The 22,385-nt window shown below is 35.9% G+C and overlaps 1 protein-coding gene across 1 annotated transcript in view; it reads right to left on the bottom strand.

Moving 5' to 3' along the window:
- NUBPL (nucleotide binding protein-like) overlaps nt 1-21,965 on the bottom strand; it is a gene marked incomplete at both ends in the record, with an annotated part of 62,955 nt that extends 40,990 nt beyond the window's left edge. Inside the window, 3 exons of the mRNA XM_009585615.1 lie at nt 5,191-5,281; nt 16,837-16,871; nt 21,818-21,965. Coding sequence (XP_009583910.1) covers nt 5,191-5,281; nt 16,837-16,871; nt 21,818-21,965 — 274 coding nt within the window. The remainder of the gene's footprint in view (nt 1-5,190; nt 5,282-16,836; nt 16,872-21,817) is intronic.
- Nucleotides 21,966-22,385: the final 420 nt, after the last annotated feature.

The following is a 22,385-nucleotide window of genomic DNA, read 5'->3' as shown; positions in this document are numbered from 1 at the left end:
CAAGTAAAGATCATCAATTTTTTCCAGAACTGAACTCAACAATAGCTGAATTAATCCAGTTTGAGGTTAATTGTTACAGGCTTGAGAGCAATAGTCAAGGTCCAGAATAAAATATTTATCACTTGAGTATTCTTCTCATTTTCAAGTACCTCATCACATATGAAAGAGCCTCCAAAATATAAAACACAACTAATTACAATATTCCAAATTATTATTTTGTCACATGTAAGACACATGGGACTACTCCAGCCATCCAGATTAACTGGGATAAGACATCACAAAAAGTAAAACACAGGGTTTCAGTTCAGACTTCTTTCAAAAGGGAATCAGTAAAGCATACCATTAGATTATACACAATCTAAAAATCACTTGTTCACAAATCAAGAGGTAATGGCAGTAGCAAATATGACTTTTTTGAAATAATCAAATTTAGTTTTTATTTAAATTAATCATGATGTAGTTCCACTGGTAAAGTATGATAAAAACAACCTTGAAAATACAAGCTGTATCTTTAAAATTAAACCCTTATGTAAGATCAAGAAACTTCTTCATGGTTACCTCTAACTACCCCACCTATGTAACATTTTCTCTATTTAACTAGTTCGCTCCAAATTTTCTATTTATAACCCTCAAATGGATGCACCACAATCCCTTGATTTCCAGGAGACATCTTTAAACGGTCACAACAGATGGTATTTTAGATTATCACTTTCTGCTATCACAGTCTAAAGAGTAGCAGACATGTAACCATGTCGCAGTGAAAAAACACAAGAGTCCATTTCCGACTTTAGAATTTTATCAGTAATTTCACTTCTATAGCTCCTGCAACATTATTAGACTCAATGGGGCCAGACACAATTACTGCTAGCTTTTTCTCAGAAATTACTTTTTATTCCAAATTTTGAAAACAGATGCTCACTACTGATCTTTTGAATATACTATTTTATTAAGAAATAAAAAAAGACACTGAGGATATCATAAAATGGCAACAAAGTTTTGAAATATTAAGAGAGCACTCAACTGTCATAAAGAAAAAGAGCTCAGCAAAACCTTCATAATCATTTAAATTAAGTGAAGAAATCTTATATTTATCTGGCAAAATGGCAATATCTCTTTGGCAATGTAATAGCTTTTACTCTCTGCCAACTAGTTTAAACAGTAGATTTAAAAAAAAAAAAAAAAGGGGAAAAAATGAAATTATGCAGTTCACTAAGCCTGAAAACGGCTTTTAAGTAAATTATTTGGGGAAAGAATAGAAGTAATGCTTTTGTTACTTGTGTTATAAGCATTGCCCTGTGTATACATTGTAGCTGATGTCAATATTTATTTCATAGTTAGATAATCCTCCATTAGCTAATTAAATTCAGTTGTGAACTTATTAACCAATATTTCCCTGACCACTTAGTTAAAGTATTTTGAATAACACCCTATTAGATGTTAGCAGACTTTTCAATGTACCACAGTTTGCAAAATTAAATTAATGGAGTATCTTCCATTTATATAGACTCACTAAGAACTCCTAATTCATTTTGAAAACTTAAATTATAGCCTAACTATAATAATTTCTATTCAGAAGTAATAATTGCTGCACAGATTTATTCTGTATGGTATCAGGCATCCCTAATACCTTTTCAACTGCTACATGTGAGAAAAGAAACAGAAATCAAGGAGTGCAAGAGTGCTCAGAGCCTCCCAGGATTACTCTACAGATTCATTTTCAAATCCAGGCCTCACACTGAAGACAGCAATAGGCTTTAGACATAATTTTTCATTGTTATGCTATTAGAAAAAATATTTTTCATTGATTTACTTATTGTTATGTATACATTGTTAATGCACATCTTTAACACAGAATTGCCTGGGTTTGCTCAATTACTGTACAAAACAATATTTGTTCAGAGTTTATGTTTTATTTTTGAAAATGTAGTAAGAAATCAGAAAATAACACTAAACCTCATTATACCAAAATACAAGGGTCATACATATTTTTTATCTATAGTAGAAATACACTTATATATATACATCATATATATACACCTATGACGGATCACTTCCTTGCAAGCTTATCCTATTTGTCACTCATTAAAGGAATCCTTGAAGTTCACAATTAAAGCTTCCTACGCCCTCCAAATTCCTATTTTCACAATGAAATCATCTTAATGTCAGCTACTTTGCCAGCAGTTTCACTGTTGTTGCTCTACAGCTTCATCAACTCAAGAGTTAAAAGTGCAGAGAGAAGTGAACAGAATTCCAGAAATACAAATTCTGTTCTGTTATCCTTCATACTGAATTACTACATGAGTTTCTCAGTAGACTTGTGTAACGTGCCAAGCTTTTGAAATACGCAAATTCATTTTCTGTCAGTTGAAAAATAAGGTATGTTCTTAAATCCTGATAATATCTGCTTGTACATTCCACACAGAAGTAGAAAGAACACATTTTAGCGATCAAAATGTTAGTGCTTACAAGTCAACAGAAGCAATTTCAATGCAGGGAAATTCTCCGATTTCTTTCTATTACACTGAATACCGTATTTTTAACGACACTCGAAACATGTTAAGACAAAAGCTTATAGGAATTCTCAGCTGTATACCCAAAATATCTACGGTCACTGAAATTTATATACAAACAAAATTGAGCTGCCCTAACATCTGACTGAATATACTCTTAAGTTCTTGCATTCCTAGCAAGTTAATTTGTATCACCATATGAAATAGACTGGGCAACTCACTTCTTATTTGTGGCTCATGACATGGATTTAAATTCGGTATGGATTGATAAAATACATAGCAAAATGTGTAAGAAGTTCAAAGTTACCTAATCAATTTTTCAGACAGTGAGGAAAAAAAAAATGGAGAATCAAATTTTTACCTCGTCTCCTTTGGAAAGGAAAAAGTCAATGTAACATAAAAAGGAAAGGAGGAGAGATATGAAGAACACCACAACATAGTCCCTTTTGTGTTCATATTACATGAAGCACTTCAAATGCAAAATTCATAGCAAAAAAATCTGTTACAGGAAAACACAGCCTGTATGACGTATACCCTCAATGGGGTCCAAAGTACAAGAGAATGCAAGAATACTTCAATTTGTATCAGGAAGTCAAACCCTACTGATGATACATGAGAGGGTTCAGTTATTTATTTATTACACAACAGAATTAGCCTTTGACTTCAAAAAAAAAACCAGAAAGCCCAACAAATAAAACCAAGTACTCTCCTCCTCTCTTAGAAATTAATCTAAATAAAGTCTGTATTTGTAAGCCAGGTATTTAAATGTAGAAAGTACTCAGTTTGACAGTTGCTTGTACAAGCACATGCAGTGCATCCGTATATGGAAATACATTACTTTTTCTTTATCCAGAGTACAGGGTATAAGCATAAGGAGACAGAATTTTAATTACATAAGAAATCCTAAGTTTGCCACTTATTAATTTTTCAGAGGTTAACATTGCAAGCTCAATAACCAAGCTTTAAAGGTATTGGCACTGTTTCATTCTGCATGCTTTATACCAAGTGAGGATGTATAGAACAACCACCGCCACAACACCCATACACATGCACAAATTAAGATCAGTTACAAATCAACGTTCTACAACAAAAGCAGAGTAGATGTAGAGGGATGGAACACCTCTTCTATGAAGAAAGGCTGAGAGAGTTGGGGTTGTTAAGCCTGGAGAAGGGAAGGCTTCAGGGAGACCTTATTGCAGCCTTGCAGTACTTAAAGGGGGCTTATGAGAAAGATGGGGACAGATTTTTTAGTAGGGCCTGTAGCAACAGGACAAGGGGTAACGGTTTTAAACTAAAAGAGGGTAGATTCAGACTAGGTATAAGGAAGACATTTTTTACGATGAGGGTGGTGAAACACTGGCACAGGTTGCCCAGAGAGGCGGTAGATGCCCCATCCCTGGAAACATTCAAGGTCAGGTGGGACGGGGCTGTGAGCAACCTGATCTAGTTGAAGATGTCCCTGCTCATTGCAGGGGGTGTTGGATTAGATGACCTTTAAGGGTCCCTTCTAACCCAAAGTATTCTATGATTCTATGATAAATAAAAAAAGATCATGGCATGAAAGGAAGGAATATTTAACTTCCCTTTCACCTAGCAATTACTGCCCACAAACATTAATGGGTATTTATAGTTGATTATTTCACTGAAGCCCTTTTATGTCCTATTTGAACTGGTACACACCCTTGACCCCTCCCTGTCAAGAAGTATTGCGAGTTTGTACTTTCTTCAGTAGGACCCTAGTACTTTTTAATGTGTAGGCCAGGTGTTATAGTGTGGGACTGCTTTTGTCTGTGATTACATATTTTTAATTTTTATAATTACATGCACTTTATCACAGGACAGGCAAAAAAGCATTAAACAAATCCTATCGCTTCAGTGTCCCTACCACCCCCAAAAAAGCACACTCCCTTACACGCAAGCATCACATGAACAGGGTATCAGGATAAAGCCATTCTTCAGTTTCACCCTCAGGTTAAATTTCTGAAAGGTAAACAGACTTGATGCAACCTTTCTACTTTAGGTCTTCCTTATTTCTCTCCAGACTCTCCTACCTGAATTTACTTTTCCCCGGACGAGAATCCTTCCTAGCAGAAGGAAAATTAGGAGCTTTGTCTACTGTCTTTACCTTGTGGTAGTGAAGTCACCACCACTGCATTCCTAAACACACAACTTCAAACAAAAATGAATCAAGTGGCCTGCCATGTTTGGCTGAAGAAAGAGAGATCAAACACAATAATTTCAATGACATTTTATACAAACTACTGTAATGATCCTTATCTTATTTCCTAGATCAGGCTTCTTTTTTTCCTAGACTAGTGGTTGTTTTTTTTTTTTAATTTGGAGGTCTTCTATAGTGGGATCCTGTACAGCAAGTTTAAAACTACTGACAATAATCTTCCTTTCCTAGCTACTCTTTCCAGCGTCTCTAGTAATAATCCATGAAACTCCCAAAGCCTGTAAACCAATATAAAAAAAAAAAGACAACCCTGAATATGCTCCTAGTAGTACAAGCTAGCTTTGAAAGCAACCTCATTACTAAAAATAAAAAATAATTTAAAAAATACACTAAGTCTTCATTTTCTGTTTGCATCCCTTCTGTGCCACGCCAAGGAAGCACCAATGAGTGACCCGTGCTCATCCCTGTACAAAGAAGACAGCAAGAAAAATCACTTCCACTTACTTGATGTTAATTCTGGGTTTCCTTTTAAGTTCATCATTTTTGGAATTGAAGGTCCATATATGTCTGCATCAAGTAAACCAACTTCTTTTGTCTGTGTAAGGAACAAAAAAAAAAAGTATTTGTCAAAATGTCTGTCTTCCTTTATGAATTATTAGTTGAGCAAAATTTCAAAACTGCCCATAGAAATAAAAATACGATCTTGATTTTAGACATAAGTTACCACTGTTTCCTTTCTCTCTAAACTGCAATTGAAGCATGAAATATAACAATGTCTCTACAAGTTGAGCCAGACGTCTTCACAAAATTTAGATTCTCAATACACAGAATCCTCACTTGCACATTTTCTTACTTATGGTGTAGACCACAGACTTTATATTAACAAACATTATACACAACGTTCTCTCTATTTCATGTACATTTATGCAGAAATAATATTTTAACTTTTTCAATAGCTATCAAATTTTATTGTAAAAAAACCAAGCAATGTTTGTAAATATATTTGAACTAATGCAATTGGAATTATACTGGTGACTACAAGGAATGTGAAAAACAAAAAACATATTTTTATCTTCCATTTAAGTGGCCAAAGTAAACTTTTGCAGACATCTTGAAAATACTGAAATGCAAGTCTCTGAAGCCAATTAAGCAGGCATAACATTTTAATCAAATGCATTTACACAAAAGAATGTTATAAAATGGGTTTATTCAACTACATATGGTACATTAGGCAATAAACTTTAAATAAAAATTATTTCAACTATGTAGTCTAGACTTACAAGATTAATTTCTATATGCCTTTTATAGATATACATACATATTTTGTGGAAATTAAACTATTTTTCTTACAGATGGCAAGACACACTACCAATTACCAAGTTCTGCAAATTAAGTAGTAAAGAGCAAGCCCTTTAAAGTGCTGAACGTCAAGTTTCTCTAATATAAAAAGCTAACTGTATTCAACATTTTGCAAAATTGCAAGCAAGTATGTTTAAGGGCTTGTTTGAAAGGTTAAGGCAGCAATGGGAGCTCTTCCAACAATGCCGAATAAGACTTTCACTGTTAGTGTTTCAAAATGTGCTTCATTTTTTTGGATGAAACTTTCATGATTTGGTATCATATATTAAGCCATTTTGTTATCACAGTTTTGATGGGAAAGATGGAGAGAAAGACAAAGGCTCAGTGATAACTATCAAGTTTCCGGTTAGAAGAGTATAACAAAGCTTTTAATACGAGTATACAGCATGTCTACCCTTGAACAGGATTTCTAAACATGAAGTATATTCTGTGGCATCACAATCTGTTTGTTTGTTTGTTTGTTAAAACAGAAATGCACCTGGATTAAAAACCTAGGTATTCAGGCCACTACTTCTAAATAAATCTGAAATTCAATTAAGATAAAAAAATGAAATCATAGAAGCCTAGACACCCGAGAAGCAAGACTGACCCTTTTTATTACAACATATATAATAATTTGGGTTTGGGAGTTTGTTTTTCTGTGGGGGTTGCTTTCCTTCTTTCTTCTTCTCTTTTTTTAAGCTGTTGACAGTGAACCCTGAAGACACCCTTAACAGCTGAGCAATTTAAAGTGTCAAATTTACCTAGTATAAGCCAAATGCATCTGAAATGCATTTTACAAGTAAGAAATAAAAAATGCATTACCGTACGTGATCTACTACGTACTTTGAAAAGTAAGTTTTTACTACAAAAATCAACCAAATTTGGGTTCAGTTATTCAATATACTTTTCTATTAAACAGAGCAAAGCGTATGTAATTACATGGATTATTTCATTTAGATATTTTAATATTGCTTTCTGTATAACATCTTGTGAAAGCTATTACAAAAAAGTTCAGGAGTTACTCTGACAAATTATTCTACTTTTTGCCTACTGTATGAAAGCTGCAATTTCAAAAAGATTGAAGAGATCCATTCTTACGTTAGATTTCAAAGACATCAACAACAGTATTACAGCTTCTTTATTCTTGTACAAAATGCATATTTTAACAGATTAGAAGGATTCATGAGTCCCTTTATCTGTGTCAGCAGCTAATTGAACCCACCAAAACATCATCTAAAGGCTATGCCACCTAATTACTTCTCAAATGAAAATAAATATTTGCAGAAAACATACACAGTGTTTTAAACCTGACATCCTTTGCCTCAACTTTTTGAGGGTTTTACCCCCAACAAGGATCATGACTATCCACTGACTAACTACAATGATCTTACAACTCACTACAGTTTTGTTTTCAGCCTAAAGGGACTGAAGATTTAGAACGATCTAAATTAATTAGATTGACTTCATGACCTCCTGGGCACAGTCAGATCTCCACCACCACAGGCCACTTATCCCTAAGAGTCAGCAGGAGTGTATCTATGAGTGTACCAGATTTCCTGAAATGAAGAGTAAATACATGCACACTGGAGAAAAAGATCCCTCAGCTATCTAGGAGGACTTTGCAAATTCAGCTAGTACTCCAAATCACAAAGCTGATCTTTGTTTCATGCTAATAGAATAAATCTGATCGTTTCTTAAAAAAATTTACACACTTGCTCAAAAGTAAGAAAGATGCCCGTTTCCAAGATGCACTGCTTTTGTTCGTGGATATGGTTCAATAAAACGGTTGTCTTCAAACAGAAAAATAATTAACAGATTCTCCAGTTTCTACAACTCTTGTTAATGACAGCACAAGTGTTCCTGTAGGCATGGTGCTTTCTACAGGATTACAGGAGAAAGGTCTTTCGGAAAATCTTTAAATCGCTGGCAGAACCTCACTAAAGATAGCTTAAGGTAGGTTTTTTTTCTTCACCAAGCAATTCAACATGTTAGGTAAAAAGAGTTCACACTGCCTAAAAGTAGCAGCTTATACAGGAAGCATTGGCCCAATAAGCTAAGGTTTTGAGTTTTGTGTCTCCCAACTATCCCTGCATTTGCAGTATGTAAGCATCCCTAGGATACTAACAATAACACTTTACTCAAGGTTTAATTATCTTGGAAAAGCATTATGGCAGCTACCAAGGGATCTTTTAAGACAGTCCAGATCATCTCTTCCAGCATTTACAGTGTTTTAAATCCCCAAGAGATTAAATAATTTGTATACACCTGAATGCTACCACATGAAACTGTTAATAAGAATTACCAACACCAGATGCTTCTTATGCTGAGTGAAGTTTAATCCAGATGCATGAGTTACAATAATAAAAAAAAAAAAACAAAATTAAATTTTAATAAATTGTGTTTTCACCCATATAACCCACACCTCATATAAATCAGCACATCTTTCAAAGTACTGCTATATTACAACGAATCCTAAAAAACATGCATAACATCAGATAAGGCAAAAAAGAAATCTGGGCAGAAGGAATATATTACAGGGGATCACAAGCAGGGCCAAGAAGACAACTTAAAAAAAAAGAAAAAAACCCTCTAGAATTCCTCTAATGTTCTCTGACATTATTTTCATATGCATATACATTTCATACCGATGCGGAATAATTTTTTTTTTTCATAAGTAATATTAGGGTTATACAGACAGAAATGCAGCAGTCAAAGCACACCCAAGCATGTCAAAGTCCCCGTGCTTCTAAATGTTTTCCAGAGCACAGCACATACCACTGCTACACCCCTACACCCACCCTCGGCACTCTGCAGGAAAAGGATTCAGGTAGTACAACTCCACGATCTTCTTATGGCTGCATTTTCTCCTTATGAAAATAGTTCTATCCTGTGCTATTAACAAACAGCACTCCATCTCTCCAGCTGGCATAGCAATAACCAAGTTCAAACCAGCAGTTCTCAGGTTAACATTGGTCCTTTTGCTTCCACCTGCCCAGACGTGGAAGAAAGTTTGAATCAAACTTCAAGTTTACTGCGCTTGGAAAATACTTTCTAGAGACCTGTATTTTTTGTTGCCTAACTGCAAGTTCTGAACAGCTTAAACTCTGAAGATATAACTGACAATTATACCATTCCCATATGATTTAATCATCTACTTTCATGTCACTGGACATATGGCAAGCTACTTTGAAAAAATATACTAAAGTAACACATGCAGAATTATCGACCTCTTCAGTAAGATCTTTATCAATATTCCATCAGAATATTCCAGGCAGAAAGAACACAAAATTAGAAATAAATATATTGTCAGCACGTGAAAACACAGAAGTAGTCTCTTGGTCTATTCATCAAAAAGTATACTTAAACACTCACAGATGTTCATATTTACCTTCCTGCCAATACTTTTAAGGTTCCTCCACCCCCCAGCTAAATGTTCTCTACCATAGGCTAACTACTGCAAGGATTCGCTCTTTCTGCAGTACTGGTATCAGCTGCCATGGTCTCATCTGATCATTGGTGAGCTCAAGACCACAAAAAAAAAAAAATTTACAGGATAAAGGGCTGTGTAAAGAACTCTAACTCCTCTTCATCTTCTGCTTTTACATCATTGACTACATCATCCTTTTTACTTCACTACCGTTAATCTTCTCAACAAGATGATTTGCCCAATTAGACCTGTCTAAAGATTTCTGACAAATATTCAGCATAAGGTATATCTATATAATCACTGCATCTCTTACCCCAGTACAAATACAGTAAAGTTTTCATACCAATTTAGAAACTTCTCTCCCCTACGCTAAGAAATAAAAACAAGTTTCCACGGTCACCAGGTATAGATTCTGTATTTACAGGAAAACCAAATGCTACATCAATAGATAAAGAAGATATTCTTATATATATCCCTGAAAGATAAGAATCCTACCACTTCATTTTGTGCAGTGTACAAATTGCAGGCATAGATAACCTCACTAAAAGATCCTTTCCTTTAACTTCTCTGGCAAGATTCTCAACGTAATTAAAGTTCAGTTTAGCCTTTGAACTTGGCCACTGCCTTGTGAGTGATAGAGATTTGCAAGATAGCTGTATTCTGAATTAATGATTTTCAAGCTCTGAACTTAGTTGTAATAAATTCTTTTGGGGGAAAAAATTAAAATAAAGTTGTTGAAGGTCATATTAGACACAGTCCCTCTATATACTGGCAGAGACAGGTCTTGTAAAAATCCAGTAAATTTTGCCTCTTGCTTTTCCTTATGCAGATTCAAAATTATTCAATTGCTATTATGTTTGTTCTCTTAGGCAGGTGAGTTTTACTACACATGGTCCTTGTACAGATGACATAGGTCCATGCTAATGACAAAATGATCCATATCTCCCCTCCTGTTAACTATTTTAGCAGACATTGTTTAGTCTCTCCGATAGGCTTTCTTTACGTAGATTCCCTTTTTTGTCTTTCAGGTAATATTAACTATGAAATCAATTACATTTTCCAGTAACGGATTTTTCATCCAAATACAACCAGTTCCACTCAAATACTTCAGAGGACCCCTCCACACATACTTCTGTGTTAGTGAAGAATCTGGTGGTATTCACTGATTTCTTCTAAGTTGCCAAATGCTTTACTGAGGAATGAGCCTGATAAAAGACTTCACGCCAAGAGAGAAAAAGAAGGAAAAAAAAGAAAAAAATCAGCTCACAAAAAGCTGCTATAAATAGCTGTTAATCAACATAGCCTACGTTACTGCTAAACATCCAGAGACTCTTTGACAGCATTAATTTCATTTTTGCTCATCTTTTCTGAGACTTTTTTCCATACTTGGTAGGGCATATGTATTCCCACTGGATGTTAGTGGATGATACTTCACTTTGAAGTAAACTCTGCAGACAACCAGAATTCCCTGGTGTTCAACCTGGGAGGGATGCAGGCACAGGTTAATGAGCTGTCATTTTTCTATACGGTGAGGAATTCCCTACATTAGAAGCACTCCCAATATTCAGCAGCTGCAGCCCATTCCAAAGACAGAAATTCCAGCTTTGCCAAGTGAAGGTGCCAGTTATTTTTAAAGCTGGTGCTCTTAATCCACCACCAGGACTCTCAATTTACCCTTTTAATGTCATTATAGACTTAAAGCTAATCCCAAACTGCAAGCAGCAACACGTAGGACAAAAGGGAACGTAAAATCAGGATAGGCTCTGGATTCCTTGTCTGACATACTGACACACTGAATAGCCATCTTTTAATCCCTAATTCTCTAACTCTTTCAGCTGCACACTATTTAAGTGCCTAGCTGTAAATTGGATTAAAGCCAAAAAAGTACCACTGCAGTTTTCTCACTCTCTATCCTAGAAATACAGACTTCTTTTAAACACTCACTGGTTTAAAAGTCTACTGGTTTAAAAGCCCTTTTCCTTCATATGGAGATCTTCTAATTTTCTGTCAGCTACAGAACTTCTCTGGCACTTTTTTCCACAACAGTCTGCAGTAGCTCCTAGTCAGATTTCTAAAGAATCAGATACGAGTAATTCAACCTTGTTTGGCCTTCTTGCACATCATGTATCCTACTGAAAAAAAATTTCAATACAGCACCATTTTAAAAATAAATTACCAAAATCCAAAACAGAATCCCAAACATTACTACATTTCTACAAGATGCCTCACCACTTTCACAGCATGCCAAATTATTATAAACACGTTCCACCTTTCACATCAGTCTCTGACATCTGTGCTAGGCTTTCAATGACTTGAAGACTCAGGATGCAGGTAATTAACTCTACATGCAATAGTTTAAAAAAAAAAAAATTTTTTTTTATTTTCCTCAAGTTAAGCATATAGTCATTTGACTAAAATAAAACATCTTAAGTGGCTTATATTTAAAAATATTTTTAATGTCACTCATTTTTTACTTGAAAAACAGATTTTTAAAGCTTTATTCTCAGCTGATCTAGAAGCTGAGCTGTCATTGCAAGATAACCCCAATCAATTCTAACTGGCATCTCCAGCTTTATTGACACTTTTTAGCATTAAGAAACAGGCGTGAACACCTTATCTATAGCAATTAAAGTCTTCTGATTCTCTAAGCAACAAAGGTAAAGATGTCTAGAAATCAAACCCTAATAATTAGGAAAGCTGCACAGGAGGAGGACAAAACAGGTCAAAACTTGCCTTCACACTATAATTATTCAGTGAAGGAGCACATTATTGACTAAATTCTTCTAGATTTGTTTGTTCCCCCCAGGAGGAATTTTTTTCTTACCAGAAAGAAATGTATACACATTGTGAAGTCATCTATTAATGCACCAATCAAATATCCTGTAGACAAATAGTTTAATTACAGGAGCCAAATATTTGGGAAAAAAGCTGGAATGTAAAGAAAATAGGCTGGGTGGATTTTGAGTAGTTTTAAAATTAATGTGTGTTGTTTGATTAAATACACATTTTGAAATAATTAAACTAATGTTATTATCACAATAGTGAATTTACATGAAGACTCTGCTCATAACTACATAATTTCTATGCTATAACTTCCTATATATTTGCGAGAAACCTCTTATAGGCAGATAGCCACACGAGTTTTCTTCTTTTTAAAAAAAAAAAAAAAAAAAAAAAAAAAACTGCGTTGAGACATTTTGACTGTGATATCATTTGAGTAAGTGTTTTTCCTTTAGCTAATCATCAACTTTCCCCAGCTTTCTGTACATTACAGGACAGCGCGTTTGGCCTTTTTCTACCCGAGGTGAAGCACCGCAGGAGGGGAAAGTGCCCGGCACCCCCCTGCAGAAACAGGGACGGCCTCACATGTAAAATACCACCTTGCTCAGCGAGCAGCAGGTTCCCTTGGGAAAACAAAGGCCACTCCCTAGGATAAAAATCAGCTTTGGTGTATTTCAGATTTCGGCCCTAGTCTGCCTGACCCATTAATCCCTGGACCCAGTGTTGGGCTAGAATAGTTACAACTGATGCCTTTCATCACATGCCCCCACTACTGCAGGCAGAAGCTACTTGCTTATGTTTACATGCTAATTTGTTCCATATGGTTTTACTTCTTGCTCCTCTGTCCTTCACAACACAAAAACCATTTCATCCTAGAGTGAAAAATGTAAATCTTCCTGGAAAGAAAAGGAGAGTCAAAGGAAATCTGCCTGGGGAGCTCGCCTCATAGTGACAGCACAAGCATGCAGCCTCCCAACTGGATTTGTGCCATCCTTAGTCATGCACAGCTGGTGTTTGCTCACTAAAATACTCTGTTCATAAACAAGCAATCTCTATCCTATTATTGCTGCCATCTATTAATTCAACTTGTTTCTACTATAATAAATCGTCTCTGGCCAGGCAGCTTTCATAAACAGTCATTCTAGTCTGAATATGAATCGTCCTGGAACGAAACCCAAAAAATCTTCCCAAGCACTCCTAGGGGAGCACAACTGACTGCCGGTACATCAAAAGAACGAACAGAATCAGCTGTCAAACTAAGCAAGCAATTAAAAATAGGACACAAGGGTAAAACTTTAAGTTATTTCTTAACACAAAAAGAACACTGTATAGATTTATAGGTCTTGGTACAGGCACAAGAGCTTACACAATTCTTAACTAATCCATATGCAACAGGTAACCTGGGGTACCAAAAGCCTAATATTCCAGAAAGGGATAAGAGGCTGCCCTGCTTGTTTCCCTGGCTTTGCATCAAAAAAAACCAAAACAAAACTCCCAAAAAACCTACTTTGTCTTGGACGTGGTATCTAGGCATCTAAATGAAATCCCGTCTTGAATTATTTACTCTGTAACCATGAGGTAAAAATATGCCAAACAGACTGAGCACCAGCATGCAAGACTTGAACTCCTGAATTCTAATCCCAGCTCTGCCAACAACACTGTGCGCCATGACAATGTCCAAGGCTCTGTCAATGCCTTAATAAATAAGTAAATAAAGAAATAAAGAATAAGAAAAAGCTTCCATATTAAAAAAAAAAAAATATCTATCTATAGAAACAGTGGGGTTTTGGTTTTGTTTTTTAACTACAGAAAGTAGACTTTTAAGAGAAGATGGAAGGAAGCTTTCTTTTACCAAGAGGACAAAAAATTCCTTTACGCTTTGGCTGTTAATCTTCTTCCAGCTTATGACACTATCAAACAACAATATGATGTCACAGCTGTTACTGAAAGCAGCAAGAATCTACTCTAATCCAATCTCCTCTGAATGAATCTTCCACAGATCTCCCTCACCAGAAAACAGTTGTTCTCAATAGTCTGTGTCCTGTATAACCTTAGAAAAAGAACACTTGAAAGATCAGAAGACATTATTTTTAAAGTCATGTAGCTCCAGTATACTACTTGCTTTGAAAATCTAGTTATAAACACTGCACTTGTGACAGAAACAGACTGTATGTAATGAAGGAAGCACAGACCTTTATTGTCATGGTGACCTACCTTTTTCCACGAGTCCTTTCTTCAAACAGTACATCAAGTTCAAGCATCAGTTTCTATAAATCTGTATTTTGCTTACAAGAGATGTAAGGACTGTAATGAAGTTGCAGGATGCTGCTGAAGCTCTGATCTACTAAGAGAATCATTACTGCTTCCTCAGAAAGATGAACTTAAAATAGCAATGAAGGGAAGGGAAACCATGGGAAGGCAATGCACAATCAGTAGTTACTAAAAGTAGAATGAAGAGGTGCATTGCTGCATATGTGAGGTCAAAGAAATTCACTACAAACTTCAGCAGGAGGCACCAATGGACTCTGGAAAACAACCTCCTTATTTATTTCACTGTAACAAAACTGAACATTGCAATGATCCCTACAATCCAGAGCACTGGACAATCCCAGCCTGGATCAAGGTCCCAGAGATATTCATTTCATAGCCCTGACTCACAAAACTAGTAAACTGAAATCAAAGGGAGTACACAAATGAACACAACAGCAAATTCAAGCCCAAAGGTTAAACATAAACATGATGTATGCCATCATTATCTCAAAAAAAAAAAAAATTAATGCACGACAAGAAGATAGAGTTGAGTTTATTCAATCCACCTTAATTTCATATTTTCTAACCTGTAACTACATCAATGCACAATTTCACCATGGCAGCAGCTTGTTAAATTGTGACCATCAGTTCATGCAAGTCACAGCTATTTCATCAATTTCAGCTGCTCTTCATTGATTAACATCCACCAGATGCTGGCCTCCAATTTTACACCACCACATAATCGTAACATCACAAATGACCAGCGCATTCTATGTTTACTTAACTTTCTTGGCTCAATTTCATCTAAAATTATTTCTCAGTCCCTGATTTTCCAAATAACTCCGGCAACAACCTCTTCAATCATTCTAGACTATGGTCTCTCTTATTTGTGAGCCTTACAAGTGTTTTAATGGGCTACTGAAGTGGTGTATCACATCATTATGTTTAAAGCCAGATGTTTAACTCCTAACAAAAGGGTATAATCCCACAACTTGTGTATGTCAGAATTACTAAGAGATGCTTTATCTAAATATAAATTTAAAAAATGCACAAAACCGCACGTTTGAAAAGTATCAGGCACAATCCTAAAAACACTTAAGCTGGTACAGAAAGTTATGTGCAATTAGTTGACATGGTTTCCATGGAGCTACTCAATGGCCGTGCCACAACACAGATCACACTGCAGGATCACAATCGTTTTGTAGAAGTATTACAGCAAATGCCATGTTTTAAAGTTAATTAGAAGGAACCATTCAAGCAGTTTTGCTTTTCAAGATGACAGATTTTTCTCTGAAATCAAATTATTCCAGCAGCCTATTTAAAACACAGAATTAAAAACTGTGAAATATCAAGATCAGATGCCGTTACAAACAGTACATATTTCATACAACAGCTTTAAACACACTCTTCTTATCAAGTACGACTCAGTTTATGGAAATTTTTTTAATCTTTTACAAAATTCCTACAGGAAGTGTGCAGATTGCATGTAAACCTCACTCCTTCAACCTGTTGTTTTCTTTTAGTCATCCTTTACAGTAAGAAAAAGATGCTCCATTTACCAGATTAAAGTACTTGAGGATACTTTGTTTTTAATTAATGCTTTATGAGTACAAAACCTGCATTATACACTCTTACATAGGAAGTGAAGGTTGCTTCTGAGTTTACCTCTGTGGCAATAAATGTGCACAATGGAACTGCTCCCAGTTTATAGCAGCAGGTGGACATAAAGAAAACCTGTTGTTTTTACACTTGAATGGTTCCCACCGTCTATTTATAGTCCAAGTAATAGTTTGAGCAATACCAAACTGGGCAATGATATTTTGTCACTCAAAAAATCTATTTCCAAGCTTTAGGAAAGATACGTAGCTCCTTTTTTTCTTCAGCTGTTTATATATAAAGTATTTTTACACATTAATTTCTCCAGAAAAAGTAAATCTTTAGAGCTATAAAAAAAATGTTTTGGACACCATCCAGCACTTACTTGTATTTTTTCCAAGTGAGTGCTCTGAAGTGATAGAATTTAATTATTTATTACACATCTCCAACCTGCACAAACATCCTCTACTATGTCTACATATCCTTGCAGAATTGCAGTTGAACTCAAGAGACACACAAGGGAAAGGACACAGCCAAACCCAGATGAAGGATGAGAGCTACTAAGTCATTCATGGTACTGATAAAATATAAACAAATTAATAAAAACTCAGAAGTCCATGAAAAACAAATAAAGAAATTAACTGTCAGAGTAAATACTTAGATTTAATGCATGTGACTGCCCCCAGCAGTAACCATTTTATTTATGACTCACATACTTGTTTCACATTAAGGCTGATAATTAGATGTTCACCTACCGAATCATTTGCTGCTAGGGCGAGGGCTATATTTACTGCAAGAAAGAGGAAGGGGGAAAAAAAAAAAAAAGATTAAGTGCAAGAAAACGTAATTCCTAAATATTGAGAACGTTATCATTTCAACAAGAGAAAATACAAATAAATATAAATACATCACACTTAACTGTATTCATCACCTTGGTTCTTAGCTTCTTGCACCTCTACAATATTACTAGTTTAAGTGGCAGCAGCACCCACATTTCAGTCCATGTTTGCTAACAGGCTAACAAGCAAGCTAATCTGCAAAAACTTGCAAACTCTAAGTTTCTAGAGGACACTGCAAAATAAAAATACAATCTAAGTATTTTGCTAAAGGATAACATTAAGAAAAAAATTTTGAGGTACCCACTTGACTTTTGAAAAGCAGACACTGTACTATAAAACTAAAATAACCCTACCATAGGTAACCTTCACCACAGTCTCGAGTGAACTTTCTAATAAATAGAGATTAGGTAAATATTGACCTAAACTGTTAAAAGTACAGTGACCAGAAAGATGATCATATCCCTTTTTTTGATTTCTTGTGATGTATTAAACATGGATATTTTCTGAAAGAAGGTACAATGCATGCTTTTCACTTGATTTATATGTCAGAAAACAAAGTCTCATCTACCCTGAAAGCACCTGTAACTGCTAAAGAAACAGAAAACCAGAATGAAGCAATTAAAAGGACTGTGGGTTTGTTTACAGCTTTTACATTTCCATCAACACTTAACTCCCATAACTAAAAGGCACACACAAGAAATGGTATCTTTTAATGGCTCACCAGCTTCAATTATGTTGGAAGACCTTCTAGAAACTTCAGTATAACCAAATAGTAATTGTTATAGTCCAAGGAGTAACGTGCTTTAAAAGAAGAAAAAAAAAAAAACCCACCAAAAAAACCCCTAACACCACACACACACAAACACCCTTTCTCGGGTAACATATTTTGCTTTCTTTACACATTGCTGTATGTCAGTCCATAAAGCGTTTTAAAAAAGACATGCTGTGGTCAGCCTCGTTCTACTGGAAGAGTATGAAGGTACTGAGAACAAGCTGAGGAGCCAGATTCCCAGCTCAAAGAATTTAGTGTTGAGAAAGATAAGTTCCTTTAATCAAAAAGGTGAGGAGGTTAACAAGGAAAATTGTACAGCTCTCCCTAAGAAGCACACAGCCTCTGTTTATTCCTAAACTGATAAAGCATATAGATTTTATTCTTCAGTTTGCTATTTAAACAGATGCTTGATTAACTGTTCCCTGAATCAATCAGAGAAAAATTCATCCTTTGAAACTTGGAGACCAATCTACAAATCACAGAGAAAAAACAAGCAAACCCATGATAAATAAAAAAGAAAAGAAAAAAAAAAAAATCAACTGCAGCTCATGTCTGAAGAGGCATAAAGGAAGCAGCAAGTTACTCCACACACTGTCTCAAAACCACTTTATATATTTATCTTCTTCCTATACAAATATCATGCATGAAAATTAAAGCATGATCCACAATGCTTCCTCAATAAAAGATATTTGACTATTGAAGGGAAAAAAGGGAGACAGTGGGAATAATACAGTTGGAAAACCTGAGGTCTTTAGCTGGGTATCTAGCTGGACACCTCATGTTCTCTGTTGAATCCCAGCTGATTCTTGCATTCCGTTGTCTTTGTATTACCATCAGTTCCAAGAGGGCATAGAGATGCAGCATAGGACCTAACCTGACCCTAAACATTCATGTTGGCCCTAACTAGTAAGTTCCCATAACCAAGAGCGCAGGAGAGCAGGGCAGATACAGTCCATAAGTTCAAAACAACTTTTTTTTTTTATTACTATTATATTTTAAAACTTCACAGCAGGCTCCAAGAAAAGTTACCATGGTATCTACGCCCATGCTAAACAAGCCGACAGGTATCAAGAACGATGCACAAGAAGATCAGTTACTCTTGAAATCAGTACAAGTCTGGGAAGGTTTATTAGTTGGACTTTGTAACTTTGTAACTTCCAAATCCAAACTGGCCCTAGGAATAGCACAGTTTAATTCTCAGAACATAGAGCTAACAGTACAAATAAAACTTCTTCGCCCAAAATCAGACACATACAAAGCCAGTTGAGTGTATCTACATAACCAATAAAATACCTACAGATAACTAAGATGAACTCTCTCTGAAAGATAACTTTCAATACTTACATCTCAATGTAAGTGGCATTTAGAAATAGAATAACCAGTTTATGACTATTTATCAGAAAATTTTAACATGTAGAGAAGGCCCAGAATCAAAAAAACATGCCGTTGATCCTGGAAAAGAACCATGAACAAATACTATTATCACCTTTGCCAAAGCCCAGACCTGTGTCTGGGTTGGTCAGGTGAATAGATGGATTTTGGTCCCCACCTTGAAAGGGTGAGTTTCAATAATAGTACATCTACATGCAGAATAAAAGCATGCAAGAGAAAAAAAAATTTAAAACACAGTTAATATGACTGAGATACATTTGACCATGTGTTGACCTTATCAGCTCTCCTGAACAATAATGAAAAATCTCAGCCCGTTAGTCTTTGCTAAAAATGTCTGAAGGCCAGGGTAGCTGGTATTATCAGTAGTTTTATTTTCCCCAAACTGCAGGATTAACAAAATGCGAGCAAGAACACCAGCCATTAATTTTATTCCACTTCCACAGCTGAAAACAGTAAGAGTTTCAATAAATTCAAAACTTCTCTTCTTTCAAGACCACACTTTGAACTCTTGTCATGCCAGAATCAGTTTTCTACAGTACTCTCATCTTCAGGAAATGCAAAAGAGGGGCCAGAAGAGACAGATGAAGAAAATACAGCAGAATGCTGGTAGAAGACAGAAACTTGACAGGAAAGAGATAGGCAACATAGGAAACAAACAAACAAACCAACACTTACACTAGGCAAACAACAACCACCACCACCAACAACCACCAAAGTATTTAAACATGCATTGAAAAATATGTTTTCTATAACACAATTTCTTCTTTTAATCATTGACTACATTGATTTCAGAAGACCAAAAAGTGCTAGAAGCAAGAGAGAATACAATATGAAAGTTATATGCAACAAACAGGAAGAGTTATTCAACAGGAATACAGAGACAGGTTAAGGAATGGCCCTGACAAACTTGACTAGAATGCATATTCACTCGTCCTGAAATGGAGATCCAGAGCAACTGAAACATAAACACACTGGCAGAAAGAATATGAAGAGCCTTAACAGTCCTTCAGAGAGATGCAGACAATAAGACTGATGATATTTTCTGTGGTGCTTTAGGAATTAGAGCTGCATACCACCCTCCTTCCTTTTCAACTCCTGCTCTCAAAATGAGTCTGTGGCGTTGTCACCAAACGTGTTCCCCACAAACCTCCATTACGAAGAACATAATTTTAAGTATATGATTCATGATGCCATGCAATACTTTTGTTCAGAAGAGTTACCTGATCTTTAATTGTTGATCTGAACCATGAAATTTATTCTCATTTTAATAAACAAGAATCTAGATATGTTTTTCTTCTCAATATTATAAATGAATACATTCATTAACAAAAAGTTGTCCAATACAGCAACATCTGAATGGTTCATTTACATCTCAACTCTCTTACTTAAGGCTTGCTGAACCCTACTTTTTCATTTTTAAATGCATGGGTATGAACTCCCAGCTCTTTAAGTGTTATTCATACACGTCATACTTTATATACAAATTACATACAGATATGTACAAATTAATACAGACGCCAGTTAGTGGAACTTAAATTAGCACATTTGTTTGCAGACATGAGGAGGATAATCTGAATTTACTGTTCAAATTATGTTCAGTTTGTAAATCTGTTGATTTAAAAACAGATATTTGGTATTTTCAGTAACCTGAAACAACCAGCCTGTGAATTATAACCATCAACCAAAAGGTACAGCATTAAGAAATGCAAGTGTTGATTGTTTTGCACACCTTTGTACAGGAATGTGTATCCTATGTATAGAATAGTATATATGTGTATCCTACGTACAAAAAAAATACTTTTTTTTTTTTTAAAGTACAGTTACTCTTGCTATGAATATCACGTTTGTCTGTTCTAATACTCATAGACAGTCACTCCTTTTCAAGCATGGCTGAAATACAAACCACAACATGAGAAATTAAGAGCTACAGCAATGTGTTATTCATGGCAAATGGAGATGAACAGCAGACAACATTCAACTAAAGGATGACTCTTTTCCTAATCTAGATGCTAAGGAAGAGATTTTTAAACAAATTTCTAACACTTTACAGAGATCTTTGCAGTGAGGTGTCAACTTTGTTCAAGTTCAAGCAAATTTCTGCAGTACTGGTAACCCATGTACTATCTTGTTCTACCACCTAGGAACTGCACAGTTAGAGAAAAAATAATTCAAAACCTAATGGGGTGGCGCTGAGAGAAGAATTCAAGATTCTTCACAAGGCTCTGATCAATTTGTGTGGTTTATAACTACTGTTTCATCCTTTGTTTATGAAATGCCTATACAAGTAGTTGAGAAAATTAGACAGAGACCTGATTTTAAAACCTTCTAAATATTAGTATCCTCTACAGAGCCCATGACTATGCCGACATAGCATGGAGAGGCACTGTACAGGCACACCTATGCTGCTAGGGAAGGAGGAACAGTATCACTGCAGTGGCATATGATCCCCTCCACCTCAGCTTACACAGCCTCTTAAGAAAGCAGACTGTCCCAAGACAGCACTGCACTATTATGAAGATACTATTTCAAAGCTGTCTGCTCGAGTTGCACCTCATTTAAAGCCAATACCTCTGTACCCACATAGATTCTCAATGGCTGCAACGGGACTTGACAGAGGTGAAGGGCTGTGTTAGTGGGACTCAATTACAAGGTAATGACAGAACAAGTGCCCAAATATTCCTCACAAAGTATTACAAAATGTGCAAAGTAAACAATAAAAAAACCAAATCTTACCTGCTGTTGTTGATTTTCCAACTCCCCCTTTTCCAGAAGCAAAGACCACCACTTGCTTAACTCCTTCTATGGGCTTCTGTTTCGGCAGCCCGCGTGACAGGATCTGGGCACGTTTGTCCCTCAGAGCCTCATCCCTGGAGCTTGAGGACTAACAAAAACAGAAAGCAAGCGAATGCGTATGCACCAACCTGCAGCTTTCGCAGAGAAAGCTGACAGGGAAGAACCCACCTGCGCGCCGAGAAATTTTCACTACTGGTCCAAAAAAAGGTTTTGCACACAGGCTCTCCCAAAGGGAGCCTGCTTCACAGGCTGGCAGGGACGGGGCCTACTTAAAAATAACCCCAGTGGGCATTTTGTTTCGACACACAGTTCAACATGATCGATCTTAACACTTAAAAGAAAAAAAAGAATGAGGGCTGGAGTTAGAATAAACCAAAACACCACTTTAAAAAATAGGCTAGACTTAGGGGCCTTTTATGTTACAGTTTCTTCAAGCACGACAAACACCGCTAGCAGCAAAGGCAGAGAAATCCTAGGCGCTGAGGCGCCGGTGAGGCAGGGGCAGCTT

This window comes from Fulmarus glacialis, unplaced genomic scaffold (assembly GCF_000690835.1).
Source record: "Fulmarus glacialis isolate BGI_N327 unplaced genomic scaffold, ASM69083v1 scaffold25809, whole genome shotgun sequence".
In the NCBI taxonomy this organism is placed as follows: Eukaryota; Metazoa; Chordata; class Aves; order Procellariiformes; family Procellariidae; genus Fulmarus; species Fulmarus glacialis.
The sequence above is the reverse complement of the archived record's forward strand: the minus strand, read 5'-3'. Positions and strand labels throughout refer to the sequence as shown.